This window comes from Numenius arquata, chromosome 22, assembly GCF_964106895.1.
Source record: "Numenius arquata chromosome 22, bNumArq3.hap1.1, whole genome shotgun sequence".
Classification (NCBI taxonomy): Eukaryota; Metazoa; Chordata; class Aves; order Charadriiformes; family Scolopacidae; genus Numenius; species Numenius arquata.
In genome coordinates this window covers 2,117,440-2,140,691 of record NC_133597.1, presented here as the reverse complement: position 1 = coordinate 2,140,691, position 23,252 = coordinate 2,117,440, and the positions used below count along the sequence as shown (strand labels likewise).

General features: G+C 43.0%; 1 protein-coding gene across 1 annotated transcript in view; it reads left to right on the top strand.

The window, feature by feature from the left end:
- Positions 1-3,763: 3,763 nt before the first annotated feature.
- Positions 3,764-23,252, top strand: part of DIXDC1 (DIX domain containing 1) — a 37,129-nt gene continuing 17,640 nt past the window's right edge. Inside the window, exons 1-5 of the mRNA XM_074162393.1 lie at positions 3,764-3,963; positions 15,680-15,809; positions 17,175-17,300; positions 19,063-19,312; positions 20,531-20,638. Coding sequence (XP_074018494.1) covers positions 3,904-3,963; positions 15,680-15,809; positions 17,175-17,300; positions 19,063-19,312; positions 20,531-20,638 — 674 coding nt within the window. The 5' untranslated portion in view covers positions 3,764-3,903. The remainder of the gene's footprint in view (positions 3,964-15,679; positions 15,810-17,174; positions 17,301-19,062; positions 19,313-20,530; positions 20,639-23,252) is intronic.

Sequence of the window (23,252 nt, the reverse complement as noted above, 5' to 3'; positions counted from 1 at the left end):
GTCATGGCCTCACAAACCTCACAGCCTTTGTTACTGAATCAGCCTCAGTTGCTTTTATTTCCCCAGCCAAAATTTTGTTAGCAAGAGCTGAAGTGTGGCCATTGATCTTTCTCTTTCTAAGAGAAACAAGTAGAGAATATTGATAAAGTGCCTTAAAATCCTTGGATGGAAGTCTTGAAGGAAGGCTTACGTGTTGATACTGGCGGTGCTTCTGTGACAGGACGACAGTCTCATCACAACAACAGAAAACGGAGCAGTCACAGGGCTTTGTCATCCACCTTGCCCGGAATTCAACAGGGGCAAGTACAAGGGTTAGGGTTATGCTGAAACTGGCCAGGAGAGGGCAATGTCACCAACCAAACCGCCGTCCTACATGTTTGTTTTCAAGGTCGGTCACACAGAACAGTTGATGGAGACATCCTTTTCATATCGTTGCCCCTAGCCCTTCATTTTGGAATCATCTTCAGGGAAAATTATGAAGCATTAGTTTTAGTGAGAGGCTGTTTTGCTTGCTTCTTGCAAAGATAACATTCAGAGGCGTCTATGATGATGTTATAAAACTGAAAGAAAAATATGATTCCTGCTACTAGAAGCTTGAAACTTAAGAGTGAAACACAAAGCTGGGAAATCAAGCATTTAATTTTTAAAAGGTATTTTCTGCACACACATACACCCAAGACGCATTTTTGTTACCACAATAAACAGAAGAATGGCTCAGCATACTCTGCCTCTCAGTCTAGCCATCAGAAGTGGCCTAGTTTCTATTCTCTGACATATCGTCAAAGCAAGGCAGTTCTGTTTCAAAGATGAGAAACCCCATGTAGAAGCAAATGTTTGATGACAAAATCTCTGATGGAAAACATACTGCGAGCTGGCCTGTATCTGAACCTGGCACGTATAATGAGGACACTTGCCTTTCGCTGTGTTGGTTTTCTAGTGGGTAGAAGCTCCGTAACAGGCACATGAAACTGAAAGTGGCCACCTGAATTTTGGACTTCAGTCCCAGCTTTTCTTGGTTGATTGGAAAGGCAGGCAGGGTGGGGCATCTGACTTGAATAGTCTCTCCAATCCAAACCAACTTCTTCACAGTTCTGCCAACGTGTTCATCTGAGATAGTATTTCTGCATTTCTCAGGGATGGCACTACTGTATGTACTATGGGTGACACATCTGGCTTTAGGTCCTCTGATTTGTGCCAGGAAATCAGGGTATAGGGAGTAGGGGTGAGAAACATTTCTCAGTAATATTAACTATGTAATTGCTTTTTTTTTCATTTGCTGTATTTAGTTGGCCTAGGAGAAATTGCCCTTCTCTGGACCACATTTGACTATTTTATCTGTTATATAGATCCATCACTGTGTTTCTGAAAGGAAGTCCAGGGCTTTGTGTGGTTTATATGCAAGGCCAGCTGCTCAATCGATGTGGCTGACAGCCCTCTCACCATCGCGCCGTGTAATGCATCCTGCTATGCAACAGCATGGGGAGCACACTGTGATTGAAGGATGTGTTATATATCTCATATGACCACTAAGCTCTAAATGGGGTTGGTGCCACAGAGAGCTTGTGCAGAGGCCTTGGAAATGGTTTGAGTTCAGATGATCAAATAGCCTTGTTCCACTTCTGAACAAAGCCAGTCTGCATCCCCGACAGACTAGAGACGCCTGCCAAGACTTAACATACAAGCTCTATGGACAAATGCAGGTTGCACTGCAAGCAGTGACTTAATAGCAATCTCTATATCCTGCTGTTGCCCGAATGTGTTATAGTCCTTACATGGTGGAGCACAAATGCTAAAAGTGCTTTACTGTTGCCTATCTCCAATGAAACAGGACACCTACTAAATGCCACTGAGGTGGGCCATACAAACTGGTGGTCCTCAGTGTATCATCTCATCATGATTTAAACAGTACATTTTATATTTAAATCCTGCTTGTGTTTTGCATTTCTATGTTGTTTGAACACATTATCTCTTTATTCCTATTTATTTTTTTAATCCTGTAAATTTGGGTTATGTCGCCAGTGTAAAGTCTGCGGCTAGGGTCTGCCTGCATGTAGCTTCTCTGCTCCTCAAAGGACAAGGGTAAATATCTAGAGCTTGCAGGGATTATGAGCATAAGATATTTAATCTGCTATCACATTCATAAAACAAATTATAAAAACAATCCGAGAACACCTAACAGCCATCTGCAACCTCTCTGTGCATTAGAGTGCATTTGATTTTACTTCATCTGGAGTTGTTTTTTTTTGTTCCAGAAATGACCTCAGCATCCTTACCTGTTAATATTAGAAGTCTTCTATTAATGTATGTTTACTATGTAGTAGTGAAAAACAGATAATAAATGTAACTTTTTTTTTTTATATTATTAGCCAAGAATAGCATTATAAAGTCTGCAGAGAAGGCTTAGAGTGTGTTTTGTGGTTGTTGTTTTTTTAGAATTAGGTCACTTTCTGTTTGATGGAGAAAACACTCAGTTTTGCTATGAAATGTTATTGAAATTGCAAGGGCGTAAGCTACTTAATTGCATCACAAAAAATGGGGATAAATATTTATTGCTGTCTATTTAATGGCATTTTGAGTCTCAAAAGTAAACTGGATCAAAGCATTAACCACCAGCATTGCCAGTTTACAAGATTTTATGCAAAGCCTCACAGTGATCTGTTGTTTTGCTTAACAGATGTGATATTACAAATAATGCAAACATAAAAATCTCAATTCCCACTGAATTATGAAAAGTAAGGCAATCATGAATAATTAATTCAAAGTTTATGTCATAGAGGTGTGGGGACTGACATTTTTTAGTTACTTGGGTTGGTTACAGAGGGAAATACACCTGTTGCTTGTCTTTCTGTATTTTAGCTGCATCTCCATGTGACGGTAAAATATTTAACTTATGCAATTGCCTTTTCCTCCAGATGCTTCAACACTTAGGCAGAAAAACATGTTTGTTTTTAAATGTGTCTCCCACTTAGAAATACATGGCCAGATATTTTAAAATCTGAAGGCACAGTCTGATATCACTGGGCATTACGGCAGTGTTGCTCTGTGGACTGGCAGCCACAGCCCCTGGCAGAAGGTGTCTTCATCCACTCTGAGAGATTTTCCTTTTTTTCTTTTTTCCCTGAGCATTTCCTGGAAGATGAGATTAAGTTTGAGAGATTGCCTGGAGATATTTGATACTTGTTTTTGGAATGAATGCAGTTATTATTGATTTAGAAAATTTGCTGGGGATTGTCCTTGATTCTAGTTTGAAAATTTTCTTTTTTCTTCTGTTGAAGAAAAATTGCCAGGACAGCTAGAGCATGCCGAGTACTGTGCAAATGTTACGAGCTGTTTTGTGGTCTGGTTTGCAGCTTCCTGTCTCTATCAGGTTGCTGACAATGCTGTTGTTTCTTTGGGGCTGCAGAATGATTGCTGAGGGTTAAAGCTGGCAGCTCTTACAATCTTTCCTTTTGGTTTTCTAGCTAAGCAAGGCGTCTGCTATTTGCCGTTCTTTGACTCTCTCCCTGCCCCCACGCCATACAGGGCTTGCTGTGTTTGGTGGGTTTGAAAATCTCTTTGACGCAGCAGGTTTTGTGTGAGTACGACGGCTGGAAATGGGTTTCAGATGTTTCCCCAACTCAGTCCTGGGCCTGCATCTTGTAAGCTGAAGCGTTTCTATAGGAACGTATGACATCTCTCCCGCTACTCCCCCAGCAGCTCCCTCTCGAGCATGCCCAGTGCAAGCCTTGACTTTGGCTCAACTATCTGTGTGCACTAACGGGCTGCACATATGGGACTATGAATGCGGTTCCTGATGAGCTCCAACTCTTTGTCTTTGCGAGGAGGAGGAAGAGGTCGTGCCCAGAGCTGGAGGATCTGCCCTGTGTCCTCTGAGACCCTCACCCATCTGTGGGCCCGTGGAGAATGCTCGCTTGTTTGGCCAGGGGGAATTTACTGGATATTCTTCAGGAGGGCTTCACAGAGGTAAATGCATGTCCCAAGTCTTGCACAGACCTTTCCAGGGCAAGGCAGCACGCTTTTGTGCAGCATCTCTCAGGAATTGTTATGTTTTCCTGTGCTTTGGGGAGTAGAGAAGAAGAAAAATGAGTGAGATTGCAGGGTGGGAGAGCTGCTTACGAACAGAAGGGCGTACTGGGCAGCTCAGCCAGGGGTCTGCAAATTGGTGTAATTTTTTGAAGAGTTTGTGGCTGGTTTACAGCTGGTGTTTTGAGCTTGGAGTTTTTATTCTCTTCGCAGCACTTTAGTGTTGTACCATTAAATAATATAAACCGCAGAAAGGTTGTGGAGCATAGTTTATTTTATAGAATTGACTCCTCTTCTGAGCATATGAAGTCTCAATATCTGAAGGCTGTTGGAAAGCCTGGAAATCTGCTTTGTGGACACATATTTCTTGGGAGAGGCTGACAAAGAGCAGACTGGCTTTTTTTTTTTCCTCATCTTGTTCTGTAGGTTGAATCTCTAGGGGACTGAGATTCATCTTGGTCAGGAAGATACAATTTTAAAAGTGTTCTTTTTTGATTTGTTTATTCTTCTGTCAGGGAGACTAATAAACCATAAAAGAAGGAGTGAGAAGTACCAAGAAATTTCAGAGATGGGAATGCTGTAACTGCATGGGGAGCGTAGATGGCTGTCGGCTTCCCTCTTTAGGGTGCACAAAAAAATTAGTTCTGTTGGACTCTCTATGGACTCAGTACAAAATGCCTGGGCAGCGACTGCCTGACTGTGCATCGTGTAGACCGTGCTGGCGTGTGTTTTCCTCTCTTTAAGCTGAAAAGGAAGGAAAACTGTGGGGGCTTGTGCTGAAACCAAACAGTAGCTGGCTATTTGCTTTCTCATCTGGTGGCAATGATAGTCTCTTGGTGTATTTTATTCTTTCTTAAGAGTGCATAGCTTATTTTTGTTTGTGCTTAGTGGTTCCTCATCCTTGCAAAGCTCAGCCCCCGCCTGACTGTTCTGCCCCCATACTCCATTCTTCATAGAAAATTAACATCCCTCTTGGGCTTAACAGCACCAGTCATCACAGGGAAAACAAGCTGGGTATGAAACTTGAGCCTCAGCTTCACGCCAGCCACAGGTCTCCTTTGATTGCTCCGCCTCACTGTCTAAATGCTCTATCCCCTCCTCCACAGCATATCTCAGTCTCATTTTTAGCTAGCAAAGGTATTGCTTTAGCTCAAGCTTACACTTAGGTCCTCGAGGGCAGCAGATCCTTCTCCGGCATAAGCTAATAATAACCTGTATATATTAATAATATAATTAATAATGGGAGCAAAGAACAGTTTTACATTCAGTGCTAGCAGCACCCTGACTGACTGGTTTTACCCACAGCTGGGCTAGCACCACCCTGACTGACTGGTTTTACCCACAGACTGCCCAGCTGTGGAAAAAGGTCCCTCTCCCACCATAAAAACAGATTCACTCTCATGTCTCACACTTGGGATCTCTCTGCCACATCACACACTTCACATTATAGCAAATGTAAATTAAAATCACTTTTGCAAGTGCAGAACCTTCAGTACAGAGAGGTTAAGTGACTTCCCAAGGACATGCATCACATCACAGACACAATTGGAAATGAGCGAGAAACCCTGTAATTCCGTGCTTTCTGTTTTGATCCAGCAACTGTACTTCCTCTCCTACCTCTTTGTACCTTAGGTGCTTATTTATAGAAGTCCCTGAATGTGAAAGAGTGTCCCAAGGTGTCTGATCCCAACACAGCATTGTGATCTTAGAAGGCTGGGAGTGGCTGGCTACTAAACCTACTGTTTGGGTATAAAAACAGGTTCAAGATAAAAAGTCGGACTGAATTTAACACAAGCAGTGAATTACAGTATTGCAGGAATTGCCTTGCTGATTCTGTGTCTGTTCTTTTGATAGAGCATCTTTTCTGGACAGGTGGCTCTTTTGGTGACTAGAGACCTTGAAATACAAGGATGTACTTTCCAAATCTGTGCATTACAAGTAAGTTGCTAGCAAGCTCCTTGGTGTATGTGCAGAGCTCAGCTGCAACCCTACACACGCTTGGGACCTAGAGGCCAGGTATATTTCCAGTTTCTCTGGAAGATTGTGTGTCTCTATCTTGCGCCTTTGGTCAATAATCCGTGCCTGGAAAGTTATCCAACAAAGCCAAGATGCTACAGACAAGTTTCTTTTGTTCCTCTGCATTCTTTTCCCTTTCTGTCCATCCTGAGCTGAGTGGAGATGGAGAATGCAGCAGTGTTGTCCTTTCTGCAGGTAATGCCTGTTCTGCTTCACAGATCATGTTAGAGTGATGTTTTCTCCATGATGAACATAATCGCAGATTGGTAAAGGGGCCCTGTAAATTGCAAGTGCAGGCCAGTGTATTTCCCTTCCCTTTCAGAGTCCCTGGTCAAAAAACATTGTGGACAGTGTCAGCTGCAGACATCTAAAGCATGATGAGTTTTGTTTAATGTTGAAATGCAGCGAACTCCCCTGTGGGCACCATGCAGCTCCTCTCCCTTTCTCATTAAGGGACTACCCTGCCTTGAAGGTGTTTCCCTGCTGTTTATTGAGACTTACCCTGCTCTGAGGCAGCTAAATAATTTAATCCCACAGCTGGATGGTGGCATGGGAATGAGTGACTGCTAAAAGCAGTAGTTTATAATGCAGGGAAACTATAGAGGGCAGGGTCTCCTCTGTGGTGACCCTGTCCGTGTGGCCTCAGCTTGTTCTCTCTCCACAAAGAAATGCAGTTTATTTGAGATACGTGCTCACACTTGTGTCAGTTCTTCTAAACAGATGGGGCACACAGAACTGTCAGAAATGGGCCTGACAGCTCCAAGACATTAATGTGTATGTATCTTAGCAATAACGTACCTTCTCTTTTTCAAGTTGGAAGATCATTTCCTCTGGCAATCTTAATTATGTAGTTGTTTGTGTGCAATGAGTCATTTGAAATTGCTATTTTTTCCCTGTGAGATTACATTGAACAACAGGCCTGGGATTGGCTCTTCTCCAGAGAGTCAAATGGCAGTGAATTTTTAGGAGCACAAGCAGAGGTTGTTTTCAAATCAGGGGCTCCCAACAGCAGCAAGGCTACCACATAAGGCTCTGGCTACGTGGAGAGAGACACATTTTACATTACTCTATTATTATTATTATTATTATTATTTACTCTACCTACACATTTTGCTATGTGAGAACTGCTACTCCGCAGTGGTCTGCACTCAGGAAGTGCTGGAGTTCAGGTAGGGTTCTGTATTCTCTCCCTAGTAAGCTGCTCATTGCCTGCCCCCTCAACAAGTGCTTCATGTAGTATTTTCCCTCGAGTAGTGGGTTCTTAGCTGAAAGCATCTGCAGTAGGTATTTCATGATTTCCCACACATACAGTCTTTTTCCCTCACTCTTCAAGGTTTGCTCCGTCTGTTGGTAAACTTGAGGTGATTAGATGGCATCCTATCTGTGAGAGCTGAATCCTTGCTGTGGGAAATGGCCTGGGTTTGATTTTGGTTTGCTTTTCTGGTTGATGTAATTTTCTGGCAGTATAGACTTACTACTATCTTGTTCTGGCATCCGCTCTCTTCCCCTTGGTGTAACATGCATGATCTGTGATAAAAATGTCTCTGCTACTGTGATCTTAGCAGAACAAACTTGCACTCACCCTCTCCTTGCAATGAGTGCTATTTATAGCTAATAGGATTCACTATGAAGAGAGCTGTTTTGGCTCCTGTCTCCCTTGTCCAGTTCAGCCCATTAGAACCAGCCCATAACTAAATGTTCCCTGTAGTACTGAATCCGTGAGAGCCTGGGTCACACTAAATACAAGAAGCATCTCTTTAGAGATGCTGCTGTTTTCTACATATAGGGCCAAGCCTTACTTCACATGAGCTTTGTTTTGGTATGAATCCTCTAGTATTTTACATCTGCTCTACACTGTTAAAGCCGCAGGATAGTCAGGCACACTTGTTTAAGGCTTTGCCAGAGTGACAAAGGCTTGGATCTCAAGAACTTCCTGAACCTTGCCACGATGCCTGTTAGGTCTGCAAGAGACCAGGCAGCTGCTTTATTGTAATTCTGCTAACCCTTGAGTACAGACAGCAGAAAACACAGCTGGGGCTTCCCACACCTGGATTTACATGAAGATGTAGTTTAGCAGATAATTGCATCCTCTAGCAGGAATTCTTATGAATTTTTCCCAAAGCCCTCCTGCCTGGACAGCAAGGGAAGGATGTATTTGCTGTTATATAGGATTACGGGTTGAGCAGTTAGGATTCAATCCCTGCCTGAGGTTCACTGTATGTCTAAGCCAGGCTATTACTTGATTGCATAGCAGTGGCTGTCCTTTGGCAGGGTGTATTACAGTGTATTTGCACGGTAACAGTCATTGTTATCAAAGCATTTTACAAGGAACATAAAAATTAGTACAGCTGCTTTATAGCTAGAAACTGAGGCACACAGAGGTAAAGTGGGCTGCCAAATTCACAGCAAGTCATTGGCAGACTGAGGAACAGAATCTGAGTCCTAAACGTGCCTTTAGGTCCCTTCGTCCTGGACCAAGCAACCACACTGGGCGTCCCTTCCCCTTTTCTTCATTCGCAAGGTTCTTGCCGGCAAAAAGCACTGTTCAGTCATACTGTGTGCTCAGTCTCTTCACAAAGCTGCTTTTCCCTGTCTGTACAGGGCTAGTGACTGCATTCTGCTAAATAAGGAACAATGCTCCTTTTCTTCCCTGAAGCATCAGGGAATGTCTCAGTGCAACTTGTTTTGACAGACCTTAGACTTTGTTTGGGTGTAGTGGAACCATTTGATAATTCAGGGTGAATCATGCGCTCCGAAGTACTGGCAGTTTACAGTAAAAGATCTCTTGTGGCTCAGCTTTTTGCTTATATGCTTGTATAGAAACACTGCCTGTGTGAGAAAAGGGCCTCCAAATACCAGATTGGGAAAAATGCAGAGGCACTAAAACATCTTCTGAAAGTGCCAGAAATTATCCCTAAAGAAGCAACCTGGCTTCGAATGGCAGTAGCCATTTGGGGTGTGGATGTCTGACTGTTGATTCAAAGGGCTACATCCTAGCAAGATTCATTTTACATGACTTTCTATGTAGACTTCTAGAGTAGTTGCTGACTGCAATGATAGTGAATTTGTTTAAGGAATAGATACCATCTTCAGATTTCTGAACATAAAAAGGGTCCACGGAACTGCCACTGTGGGTGTGGAAGGTATAGTGAGCAATCCCAGGATTTTTACAAACATGAGACTGGAGTTAAAGGACATATAGGTAGAAAGCAGATGAATTGCAGGGAGAATGTTTGCATGTGGTGTTATGAAAGTGACAGGCAAAATTACTGTTTGAAGAAAGCACACTTAGATGCCACTCACAAAAATACCCCTATCTGGCAGATGGGCAGCCCAAGTGAGATCCTGTCTGACTGCAATGATATGTCTTTGCAAAAGATCAATAGAACGAAAATGTTTCTTATATTAAAAGGAAAAATGAAATCATCAGGCTTTTGTTCTGCACAAATTAGATAACTCCTTGGTTCTACAGAGATAAAAAGCTGTCAAATGCACATTTCTTGCCATTTGCCCACCTAGGCCCAGTTTTCTGGGAGGAGACTCAAGGTTAGTTATTGCTAGGTTGCAACAAAATACAGAGCATAACTGTCTTTCAGATGCGAGTGGTGCTGCTGGCTTCACAAGCTGTTTAAAGAGATCTTACATTTGCATCTACTAAGCTCTTCCAAAAGGATTCTAAAATGCAACACTAATTGAATAAAATACCAGTACATATAGGCACAGGTAAGAATTATTCATCCTGTAGGGAAAGTTGTATGTCTCTGGAATGGAGTATGACAGCTATTGGCTATGCAGAAAGAAGTAAAAATCAAAATGGCAGAAAGAATTTAGGGTGTTTGAATGGAATTGGGCCTTGCTGTTTAACACTTAAGCTCCTCCTGTTAATGGGTAAAGGACTGTGAAAGATGTAGAAAACTGCAGTCAAAAATTACGTGTCCTGCTGGATAGCTGGGCACTCTGGAAATTTTTGCTATTGTTTGCTTTCAGGCAACATACGAAATACACCTTCAGCTCTAAACGTCATTCTTCACAGACCTTCCACCACTTGAGTCGGAAAGTCTGCCCGTAAGCTGCTTTCTTAGTAGACCACACACTTGTTCCCCTCCCAGTAACAAGTGGTAGTTTAGCCAGGACGCCACAGGCAGTTGACATTTCAACCCAGCAGTATGGCCAGGATTTGAGCAAAACCTGCTGCTCTTCTGCCTCTGAATCACATTTAAGGAGCAATTCTGAGGAAAAAAAAAATCTTCTGCTGGCTGTGAGAGCAGAGAAACATTTTCTTTGCTTGTGAGTTTTTATTTTCTGTTTTTTTCTTTCTCAAACAAAAAAAAAAAATCAAACTGGAGGAACACTGGATGGAAAATTACAGTTCCTGTCTAATTAAGGTAATATCAGAAAGCTTAGAAATTATACAAGGCCTTAAACATTACGTCCTGATGCAATTAGGCTAGCCTTTGAGCTTTGCTGTTGCAGATATTTGGTTCAGTGCCCTGAGCAGACAGGACACTCAATGGCTTTCATCCTGGCACCAACCTCATAGCATGAGGGCTATTATTGTTGACCTTGTTAGACCTGGTGCTTGAGCAATGTCCATAGGGTATAAAGGGAGAACAGAGTGAAGATTATGAGAAACATTATTCTTCCAGGCTGATTCCCAAAATCCAACAATAAGGGTAGATTCAAATTCATCAAATGAGCGCAGAAAAGTAGTCTCTTCCTAGAAGCAGAGAGTGTCATGGGAGTCTAGAGTAACACAATAGCAAGGAGGTCAGGCTCTCTGAAGGCATCTGCCTGCTAAAGAATGATTTTGCCCAAGAATGAAGATTTGGCCAACTTCAAAATGTGCAATACCCTCATCTCAGAGGAGGTGAAAATTACCTTCAAAGGTGTCATTTAGATGGCACTGATAATAATAAAAGACAGTAGCACATCAAGGCATTGTGATCTACCTGTATTTATTGTCAGGCAAACTGGACTGATTGATGGTTGAGAGGGGGGAAACATGAGCCCTAGGCAGCAGGTGGTGAATTGCACTGGTTAAATGAGAATAGCAAGGCCACCTACAACTGGCAGGAGATTTGCAACAGAGCTGCTGCTTTTCTTCCACCTGTGGAAAATACTGGATAATGACACTTAATTGTAATTATCAGTAAGGGATTACAGCTGCTGTGAAAAAAAAAAAGTGCTGACCCTGGAAGGGCGTTTTCCTCCTGCATATCATTAGCTGTCAATTGAAAGCACAAAGATACATGCTTCTGACCTCCACTGCTGTTTTCCTATACCCAGTAGGTCTGAGGCACTTCTTCAGGGTATGGGCTGAATATGTTATCTAAAGTAAAATCATGCTCTGAGACGTGTTGTGCTTACTGAAGTGCTAACCTGTAATTTGCCAGCAGAAGTGCCTGCAAGTTGGGAAATTCCTTACAACTGCAGGTGGCCCCTAGTACCTTGCTTCACAAATCTTCTGCCCTGCAAAGGCTTTTAGGGCTTCCAGAGTGACTTGGATATAAACATCCTACAATGATCTGCCTAGGACCTGAAGCAATCTGGCTCCAACTTCCTTCAGGTAAGGGAGCTATTCTTCCCATTGCAAGGTCCAGGTAAACCTGGCCTTTTTTTGGAACACAAAGCTGTGTTAACATAAATAGGATTAAGCTTAACTCCACCATAATCCTAATAACATGTGCTCTGCACAGTAAATCTTAGCCTAGGCTGATACGTTTCTCTTCCGAAAATCCGGGTTTCGAAAGAAATATTGATGTGGGAGTAGAACAGTGTGAGCCACATCAAGTCTAAGATTTGGCTGAACAGAAGTTCAAACCGAAAACTCCTGAGTGGTCAGTGATGGAAGGAAGAATTATTCTGCTAATTATTCGGTTATTATGAAGGAAGAGGATGAGCTGGATAGAACAATAGCTGTTCCCTCTCTGATTGCTCTTGGATATAGCTGTCAGCTATACCAGGTTATAAACCAACAAGGGGAATCTCTAGGGATATGTTTGATCTTGTGAAGTTTGGAGGTTCTGTAGGAAGCTGTAGTAGCATAGTTACAGCATCACAGGAATTGGTGTAATAGGCTCCACAGGATCTTTGCCTTCAACTAGAAAGACAAAAGCTAAACAAGATGAGTGTAAGAATTTGAGCAACTGTCAGAGCAGGGAAGCTGAGCAGGTCTGGAGGACTACTGGGTCCAGCCTCCTAGACACAAAGGCTCACTCTTCATCCTTAACTCAGTCTGGGTTATGTTCTGTTTGCTCTGCCTCTGGGATTAGTACCTCCTTTTGCTAATTATTTAGAAGGCACAAAATGTAATGTCCTACTCTGTTGTTAGGAAGCAGTGTGAAAGCACAGGGGGGATGGCCTTGGAAAAGGAAAGGAAGAGTACTTTTGAGATGTCAACCACCTCCTTGTTTGTTCCCAGCCTCTTTTTTTTCCTTCTTGGAGTCTTGTTGACTAAGAGAGCTGAGAACTATATGATACTGGATGGGGCATATATATCATTTGAGCCTGTAGCCATAAATGGTGATGGAGTATCTGTTTTTGATGTGAGTGTTTCTGTGGACAAATGACAAACATAGGCTAGGGAGTATTTTTGTGGAGTGGAGTAGGCTGTGTACAGCTGCTATTCTCATGGCAAAATACATTCTAGAAAATCTTTGTTTTCTCTGTGCTGGAAGATGATACCTGCAGTACTTTCCAGAACAGATGCCATGAATGATGTCCATCCAAGTAGCAGATTATATTGCTGTGGTAGTACTCAGGGCTGTTCTGTTGTGAATTGAGATAGCTGTCTTGGGTTTTGAAACAAATGGAATTCCAAGGGAGTATAAGAAGTGTTTTACTCTTTTAATGGGTCTCATTCATTAAGCTGAATCTGTGGCTGTGGATCAAGGCCTTGTGCTTGTGTTGGAGGTGTTGGGTTTTAAGGTATGGCCCACAATGTCCTTGTTACTGCCTGGTCCGTGCCAGCTGGTGATGAAGCCAGCCACAGAGATTGGTGAAGCAAAGCATTTTTGACTCACTAGCTTAAAAATTACTATTGGGATTTCTACTGAACTGCTTGGGGGTTTTGTCCCTTCATGCATTTAACATCAGTTTGCCATTTTTAGGTCACTAAACTTTTATATCTGTTATTTTCTTAGTAAGTTCAGTCACCACTCACCTTGGTTGCCAGAAGTGACAGCTTACTCCCTGGGATCTTGGCTTTGCAGCAATCCAAGTCTCTTGCTAAAGTCATTATATCTTTTAGGTTTTGGCTACAAAATCAGGAAATGTTGATCAGTCCAACTGTCTGAACTTATGCAGGAAAATCTTATGCTTTAGTGGGGGAGGAGGGAGGAGCAAAACCAACCAACCAAACAACAAAGTAAGTCTGCTAATGAAATATAAGTCTGCAATATTACAGCAGCTACTGATAAGAAATTACTTTGTAATGGGGACACCTGTATTCTATTGCTTCGAAATCCTCCTTTTAATAATAATTTTTAAAATGTAGATGCACTGGGATTTTTTTTTTCTAACAGCAACAACGCCAACCTTCTCGTGCTTTTAAGAGGTAGAGACTAAAAGTTTGCTAAAAATGCTTTCTTACGAATGCATGAAGAATGTTCAGTGGAAAGAAATAGAAAGCAAACTGCTTAGTGAAAGGGTCTTTTTTTTTTTTTTTTTTCTGAGTGAAAACAGAAGTGTCTGAATGGAAGAACCATATAGACTCCTATAAAAATTTCTCCAGCTTACAGAAAATGTGCAATAAGATGCCCTTATGGAATTAGTATAATATAACAGCTTAGAACTTTGTAAATTTGAAAAATGACAATAAGTTAGTAAAAACAACTGTGAAAAGATTATTTCTCTAAATTACATAGGCTTCAGATGCAGTTTTTATGCTGCAACCCTATTGGTACTTCTTTACTTATGAATCTAGATATTTCTGTAATGATGCCACTTTACTATAAACAAACCTACCTCTTTTCTCTGGTACTTGTTTGAATAAATTAAAGCTTTACTGAATCTGTGTAACAGAAGGCTTGTGGTCTCTCTGGCTTGGCGGTTAGACTGTTGTGAGACTGAACCTCAGTACCCCCATGATCAGTTAAAATAAAATTGCAGGAGGTGGGGGTGCTTTTTGCTGCTGTTGAAAAGTCAACACAGGATCATCAGCTTGTGCCAGAGAGAGAAAGTCAAGGCTTGTTGATTCTCTGCTGTGCCCAGTTGCTTTAAGTAGAAAATAAAGACCTCTGAAATTGGGCAGGCAAAACTGACATGCATCGTTGCTGTTGGAGCCAAAGAAGAGCATGCAGATCCAATCCACGTGACAGGCCAAGTCTGTTCCAGCAAGCATGCATCAGATCTGCCACTTCTGCTTCTTTTTTTTTTTTTTTTTTTTTTTCCAAAAGCCATCAGGCAGTACCCCAGGCTCATCTCCTCTGTTCTGCTCTCCAGCTCTCTGCTGAGTGAGTGGAACTGATTGAATACAGGTCCAGTCACCTTTCTGAACCAGCAGACCGAACCATGGTGTGATTAAAGTTGGATTTCCTATGTCAGGGTAATTAGGAGTGAAGCTGTGATCAGATTGTGACTTTGATGGGCTGTAAAAGCATAAACTCTGTCATTGCTAAGATAATATGGAATGGAGACTTAAAACCTGCCGCGTTGACACAATAATGGGAAGCTTAGTGAAAAGGGAGGTAATCCCATAAATGGATAAGTTTGTTTACCCTCCATGTACCACACCAGCCCTGCCCAAAGGGATTTCAGTGTTACTAGCGCTCCTACTAGCTGTGGAAGTGCTACTGAGAGGGTAATGAAAGGGGAAAAGTCATGTGAATCTGCTCTTTGCCTTCCAGTCACTTATGCCAGATGGGTCCTCACACTGACCAGAAGCTGGAGTTTGTTTCCTTGGTTTTACCCTTGTGGCAACATGTGCGGCTATGTGAGCAGTATCCACGATGACCTGTGGGAAAGGCAGTGCTCCTTGCTTTCAGGTCTTGCAGGCATTAAGTGCTGTGGCAAGTCAGCTTCCACATGTACAGAAATAGAAATCGGGCCATTAGAAATGCTGATAAAGCTCCAAGGAAATGGAGGAAGGGGGCTATTGCATGAACTGTTACAAATGAGACATGCTGGGAGTGTTAAGGACGGAGGCTGTTGTCTCTTCCACAAAATCTGTCCTGGTTGTTTCTTTCGGTAGATGGCATAGTTTAATGGGAAATAACACAGGGTTTCTCGCTTCTGTATTGTGGGTTTTCCACTTTCTTGATATGTGGAAGAAAATAGTGTGGATGGGACACTAAATGTGGTGAGTGAGCCAATTCTGGCACCAAAAACGGGGCGATGACAGCATTGGTTTGTTACCAACCTAGATTAAATGTAATGTAAAGCTCTCTTCTCAGCTGTGCCTAGATCGTGAGTCCTGTCCTGCTGCCTGCTTGCTCTTCCTGTTCTGGCGTGGAGTGAGCCGTACCACAGTGTGCGGTGATGTCAGTTAGTGCTCAGCAGGCTTTGGGATGAGACCATTGGTGTTTGTTTTCAAGGGCAAAAGATGATGAGATCTGTAAAGATGAAAGAGAAAAGTGAGAGAGCTATGCAACTTCTCCCTGAAATGGCAATAACGTGCAAACGTTTTGTTTTCTATTTTCAGCAACAGCTACAGGCATATGTGGCCTGGGTGAATTCCCAGCTGAAGAAGAAGCCAACAATAAAGCCAGTCCAAGACCTGAGACGAGATCTCCGGGATGGAGTTGTTCTTGCTTTGCTCATTGAGATTGTAGGTCAGTAATGCCATATGGCGCTATTTTTCATCTTGCAGTTTTAGATCTTGTGTAGAAGAGGCTGGCCTTGGCTCTGACATCTGTCAGGCATACTGGCAGATGTTAATGACAAGCATCAGAGCTCGGGGTGGGGGGGGAAGGAGTGACTTTAAAAGAAAAGAATCATAAAGCAAATAATAAATAAAATTCTATTAAAGTCTTTATGTTCTAGCAGACAGTTAAAAAAACTGTGCTAAAACCTGTCAGGGATAGATTCATAGAATCCTCTGGGCCGGAAGGGACCTTCAAAGGTCATCCAGTCTGACCCCCCCCGCAGTCAGTGGGGACACCCCCAACTAGACCAGGTTGCCCAGGGCCTCATCGAGCCTTACCTTGAATGTCTCCAGGGAAGGGGCCTCAACCACCTCCCTTGGCAACCTATTCCAGCGCTCCACCACCCTCATGGTAAAGAACTTATTCCTAATGTCTAATCTAAATCTGCTTTTTTCCAGTTTAAAGCCATTACCCCTTGTTCTGTCATTGCTGGCCTTTGTAAACAGACTGTCTGTAGCTTTCCTGTAGGCCCCCCTCAGGTACTGGAAGGTTGCTATTAGGTCTCCTCGGAGCATCCTCTTCTCCAGGCTGAACAACCCCAGCTCCCTCAGCCTGTCCTCATAGCAGAGGTGCTCCGACCCCCTGATCATTTTTGTGGCCCTCCTCTGGACCCTCTCTATCAGGTCCATGTCCTTCTTATATTGAGGGCTCCAGACCTGCACACAGTACTGCAGGTGAGGTCTCACCAGAGCAAAGTGGCAGAATCACTTCTCTGGATCTGCTGGCAACACATCTCTTGATGCAGCCCAGGATGCAATTGGCCTTCTGGGCTGCAAGTGCGCACTGCCTGCTCATGTCCAGCTTTTCATCCATCAGTACCCCCAAGTCCCTTTCCTCAGGGCTGCTTTCTAATACCTCATCCCCTAGTCTGTATTGATAGCGAGGATTGTTCCGGCCCAGGTGCATAACTCTGCACTTGCTCTTGTTGAACCTCATGAGGTTTACTTGAGCCCACCTCTCCAGCCTGTCCAGGTCCCTCTGGATGACATCCTGTCCCTCTGGTGTATTGACCAGACCACATACATATCACATACGATCATATGTCTTCTCACAGAAACTCCCCCTGCTATCAAAACCTTGCCACATAAACCCAATACAGTCTCCAACCTAGTTATTCCTGGTAGTGGATACCTTATAAGCAGGACAAGAAGCCACGCATACCTCTTGCAGTACCCAGACAAGAGATAACATCAGGCCCTGTCCCTATAGCAACTCCTGTGACAGCACCAAGCCGTTCAGTTCTTCTCTGATAAACTGTTTTTCACTCCTTAGCTGGTGAGAAGTTGGATGGCATTCAGTTCAACCCCACCAGCCAGCAGGAGATGAGGGAAAATGTGGAGAAAGTCTTACAGTTTGTGGCATCAAAAAAGATCCGCATGCATCAGACATCAGCAAAAGGTACGTGCCCCTGGCGGTCACCACAAATGATTCTATCTGTTGAAGGCCTGTCTCTGTTTCATATCAAACAGATAATGTATTGGTTTGTGGGAGAGTTTTGGTTTTTTCTCCTGTGGTTTAGTAAGAGGTTTTGGTTTGAATGGTACTGTGTTTTTGACTGCTTTTGGTAGCAGCAGAGTGTAGAGAAATCAAAGTGCCTTTTCTCCTGTTACTGAGCAGTCAGAAGATCAAATAATGGTGTGATGAGGAATACAAACTCAGAATCTTTCACTAAAAGGCCATAGAAACCTGCTACTGTGAAATGAGACATAGGAGAAACATTTCTGGTTCACTGGAAGCCTGTGATACTGTTTCACGTGGCCTGTAAATAGGGAGGAGACCCAATATGAAAAATCATGTGTCTATAGCATGGTTTAGTCATATATCACAAGGATGGCTGGTATGTGTGGGGGGGAGGAGGATGTGTGTAGATCTATAGGGTAGAGGACATGCCCTGATCTTTACTGTTTGCTGACCGTACTGGGAGGGTATACAGTTCTGATTGTGGCCCTTCAGATTAGAAAGAGGTGAAAAATGCTGAGATGGACTGTGGCATGCATGACCCTTGTTAGCAGAAGAGTACAAGCTGTTGGTTTGTAGGCCTTGGTGAGAGGCTTAGAACTTAAATACAGAGTAATGAGTACTGTTCCCATAGTACTGCTCCTGGCAGGTTGGTGGCTGTATTGTTTCTTTCAGTAATGTTGCAAGTTGTGTTATGAGCTCATGACTATAGAAATGGTAATATTGATAAGTCTTACATAAGCAAAGGTATCAACTTGGATATGCAGTGAAATGATGTCATGTGGTCGTAGGATAGGATACAGGCACAAGACTCTGGGACACGAGCTCCAGAGCTCTGGTTATAGTTCTGACATTGACTTATCCTAGGACTTCAAGTGGTTCACGCAAACTTTTGGCTCCGTGTTCTCCATGAATGATGTGGAGGTAACAGTTACTGACTTACTTGGGTTATTTCTAATTTTTCAGATACCAAAGCAAGTAATAACCAGTATTCATGCTTCCAGCACTTAAGATTTTTTTTTTTTTTTGGTAGGCTGCCTCTGATATTTGGAAACCCTATTCCTCTTATTTTGATGTACTTTGAGTATCTCAGTTGACTAAATTGTTTTGAGAAATCCTAGTCTGAAAGAACGGCTAATCTTTGCAGTGAATTTGAGATCAATGTGTTTGAGCAAGTTTGTAGGCTGGGGAAATGTCTAGTATGATACTATTAAAACTGACTTGTTAGTATGTGCAAGATGCTACAAACGTCATGGTACGGGACACTATTGCTAAAGAAATGCATTGCTGTTCTCTGGTATTTAGTATTCAAAAAAAAAAATCCAAATTCCATGTGCTAATTGAAGTGACTGCTAATACAGTGGCAGTCTTCAGTATTTGCTGTACTCTTCCACTGAGCATTCAGTAATTGTCATGTGCTGTCACATAAGCTACTGGCTTGTTAGCTGGAAATAGCCATGGAGGGAAAGCTCTGGTCTGTTCAAAGCGTTTAAACTTGTCACCTGCAGGTGGCAGTCAGTTTGCTCTGTACAAAGCAAGCAGAGGTAAGCATCAGTGCTGTAGTGCAGTCTTTTTTTGTATAGTCCTCGTTTTGTGGCGTGGTCCCACTGGGTTTAATTATATTCATGCTTGTTGGTCACATACGGCTCTGGTGGGACTTCATGTTAATGGCATCGTCCTTGGCTTTATTTGCATTTTGCAGATATTGTTGATGGGAACTTGAAATCTATCATGAGGTTGATCCTGGCCTTAGCTGCTCATTTCAAACCAGGCTCTGGGAGAGCAGTGAATCATAGCCCTGCTGGCATGGTGGGGAAGAGCTTGTCAGCATCGTCTGCCTGTCACAGGCCTCGCTCAGCTGCTGCAGTGGCCCAAGGGGCAGTGGCTGCTCTAGCAGATGTTCGTCAAGATGTCTTGCAATCCGGACGGGATGTTTTCCGGCACAGACAGAGGTAATGAGTTTTCCCTGGTTATGTGAGGTCAGACCATGTTAGCGGATGGACATAATTTCTTTTAAAATAGATGCCTCTTTATCCTGACAACGCCTGGTGTAAGGTAGCTCTCCTATTGTGCAAACAAATAGAGACAAACCACTGCTGTCTTACTGAAACTGAAGTGGATAGTGACCTACCACAGGGGAGTACTGACCAAGCATGGCTGCTTCATGATGAAGACTGCAGGTATTCCAGGTTCTTTTCAGGTTTAACAGCAATACAACTGTGAGATCTTTATCTCACTGGAAAAGAACAGTTCTTCATGGCTAAGCCAGAGAGAACTTGGTTGCCTCATTTTCCCCATTTCATGCTGAGCACAGTGCCCTTTCTTGATGCTGTTTACTTGGAGACATCTTCATTTCAAGTGAAGAAAAAGTAAGGTCTTTCGTACTCGAGGTACTGGTAACAGATCTAGGAGCAGTTCCAGAACTGAGGCGTTGAGCCTTTTGTACAAGGCTATACGTTCTGTCTTCTACTTTGCTGTTCACCCCAATGTTACGCTTACTGCTACATAAGCAGATGTAGCATGTTGCGTGCTGTTAATCAGCTGATGCAGCCTACCATGTAAGCGGAGGAGTTCTGGTGATAATGAAGGAAAATGATCCATGTACAGAAGGAATGTATAATTCTGAAAAGCACATTTAACACTTGCAAAAGGTGCTATGTGGATTATAATAATATTAGTAATGACATTTAAATACAAGCCAGATGGTCATCTATTGAGGGTTTAATTTATACAACTGAAGGTCGTTTGCCTATATTATATTGGCTCAAGGGAGTATCCATGAAGCAGTTTGGAAATGAGGTTGAAATGGTATATTTTGTTAAAAAAATTAAATGTTAAAGGTTTCTCCTGTAAAGACCTTGGGCCAGGAGTTTTTCGGAAAAGCCAGTCCTTGTGCTATTTGCAAATTCTGTTCTTTTCCTTGCCTTCCCAGGGCTCTTTTAGTTTTCTAATCACAGAATTAGAGATGAATTTAAACGGGGAGGGCCTGTTTTCCTGTGTTTCCCTTACACCAAGAGGATGGGACGGATCTCCCTCATAGGAGAATTTTCTTAACTGGTGGTTTTCTAGCTGTCTCTTCCTTTCCTTAGCTTTCCTACCCTCCTTCTTGGAGACAAGGATTTCTGCTCTATCAGGCGAGGCTTCCCTCATTCTTTGATTATCATCTCCAGAAATAGCAGCATGGATGAGGAGATTGAAAATCCCTACTGGAGTGTCCGGGCACTGGTGCAGCAGTATGAAGGGCAACAGAACATGCCATTGGAGTCCCACTCTTCCAGGTAAGGAACTTTATTGCCAAGATGTGTTGCCTCATGGCCCTTTGTCTGACATTCTCTACAGTGCACTTATCTCTGTGATCTTGCTAGCTCTGATAGAAAAGAGGATTCTTGGTATATAGTCTCCTGCCTGATCTGGAGAATGAAGCCTCAGGAAACAACATGAAGCAGTCGTTTACTGCTATTTCTCCCACAGATAAAATTGATCTCATTAATGATGATGTGATTGCATAGACAACAGGTCAGAACTTCTGAGTTACACTTGTCTAAAGCTCTGGAGTGTCTCTCAGTGAGACCAGGGGAACAGAATTATGAAAGACACAGCTAAAGATTTTACTGGGAACCTGAATGTACAGGTGGAGCCTTTTGAGGCAGTGCTGAGACGAGGAATGCTGAAATGGAGTTTGTGGCTTGCTTCACAGGAAGAAAGGGGCAGAGTAGCTAGGGTGCAAAGGATGAATATTTCAGAGCTGATAGAAAACATGTGGAGGAAAGGAACTTAAACCAACAAACCTCACACCCCGCAGAGAGATGGCAGTGAGGGGGCATGTGGATTTGAACAGCAGTTACAGGAACACGCCAGTCTTTAATCTAGATATATAGTCCTGGGGGGATCTGCAGCTATGTCTTTGTTGCCATCATGGCCTCATCCATTACCTTTAACTGTCTGTAGATTTACTGTTATGTAATTTACCCTTCCATCCCGCAGACTTTCACCTTTAATCTAAAGTGCAGCATTTAAATATTTTAATGAAAAATCTTCCGCATACTGCTGTGAAGCCTGAAAGTCAGAGTTCAGTGTGATTTCCATTGGAGATGACTTTCTCCTTTGAAGTAGGACTTGAATCCTGAGAATTATGTGCTCTGTGTTACAAACAGCCTGTAGCCTTGACTGGGGTTCTTGACTGCACAAGTTAAGCAAGGTCAAGCTGGTGCAAGTGGAGGCTTTCTAAGGAAATGGAAGCTAGGATTGGTTAGAATTAGTTTAGATCGGTTAGAATGACAGCATATAATCCATTTCCAATAGGAGGTGCCACAACTTGAAGCTGTGAACCTGAGCAACGTGTGCCAGTTACAACACACTGGTGCCTTACAAGCTCTCCTTACTGACCTTTGCTTTTGGGCAGAAATCAAAACTCTTGCCCCACTTTACCTGAGCAGTGGAGGGGAGACGGAAGTCACATGGCTGTGGTGTTTGTTTTCATGGATATAGGAGAGACAGTGTAGCTGAAGGGGCTTTTGAAGAAAAACGAGGGGGACCCGATTCTGTGTGGATACATTCACAGTAAAGGACAGCCTTTGCTTTTTTCCCCAGAGAACAAGAAACTAGCTTGTAGACAAAGAACTGTGTAACTGAACATATTAGATCTCCCTCTGGATATGATGCTTTGCTCCATATAATCTCTTCTGGAACAGACTAAGAGAACTGAGCTGCATGGGCATAGATGCAGCTCTCTGATTCACAGTCTCCAGTCTCCAGTGTTAAGTCCTAACTCTGCTTTGTTATTTCCTTGTCCTGCCTGAGCTGCTTCCTGAGAGTGCCTCAGCTAGCTACCCACCACCCCCACCCCTGTCCTCAATTTGTGCAGGAGTGAGGGGCTCCGTTTTCCTAGGACAGATTGCCACTGACAGTTTCTCGGCAGGCAAGATGTCTCCACAGGGTTTCCCAGGCCACTTTTGATGCTCCATAGTACAAGGAGGCCTTCGTGTACCTGAGAATTAAGGTTGCTGGCCCAACAGAGGAGAAAAAAATACAATAGTTTGTACTTATCCCCAGCATTTGCTATATATCATTGTGAGGTCATGTTTATAAATACCGACATACACCTTTGGAAGAGTGTGGGAGCTCCATGTGAGCCAGTACTGGACCATTACCTCCACATGATGTCAGTAGAGAGTATACTTTTGAAGCTGTCATTCCAGGGGATATGTAAAAATTCTGGTCTTGGCAACAGGATTTCATGGCTAATGACTTAGATCACGGTTCAAGAGTCAACACTCAGTAGGACAGAGTGTGAAATATGCCGCTCTCTCCACTCATTCTTCAGTTTAAGGTAGCTGTAGTATTTTTTGTACTCTTCTACCCTATAATGGATTGTCAGGTAACTGCTCTTTGCTCATGTGGCTGTATTTTGGTGGTGAGTGAAAATTTCTCCGCACATCCTAAATAACTTGGTCTTGTATTTTGTTTTTTGCATAACGTTATGAGTTCTCTTACCATATGGTAATCGGAGTATCATTGTTGATAGGACATAATATTGTGAGAATCTTTACATAAGTGTACGTACCAAAAGAAACGGAGCAATCTGACCTCCAGCTCCCGGGGGTGTCTTCTGCTGACACCAGGCTTCATGATGAAAACAAGCTGCTTGTTTCTTTTTCCTTCCAGACAGAAATGTACTAGCTTAGTTATGAGAACTGGCTGGGGGAAACAAGCCACTTTTTTTATTAGTGAGAGATGTGGTTATTAACTGCAGCCCCCCCCTCCATCTAATTGTGCTGCTGTCGTGTCTGTCCCAGGGCAGCATCCCCTGCCTAGCATCAGCTCATTTCTGCATTAACTCTTTAGTAAGAGAGCTCACAGCCTGAATAACACAATTCCCAGAGACAAAAGCTT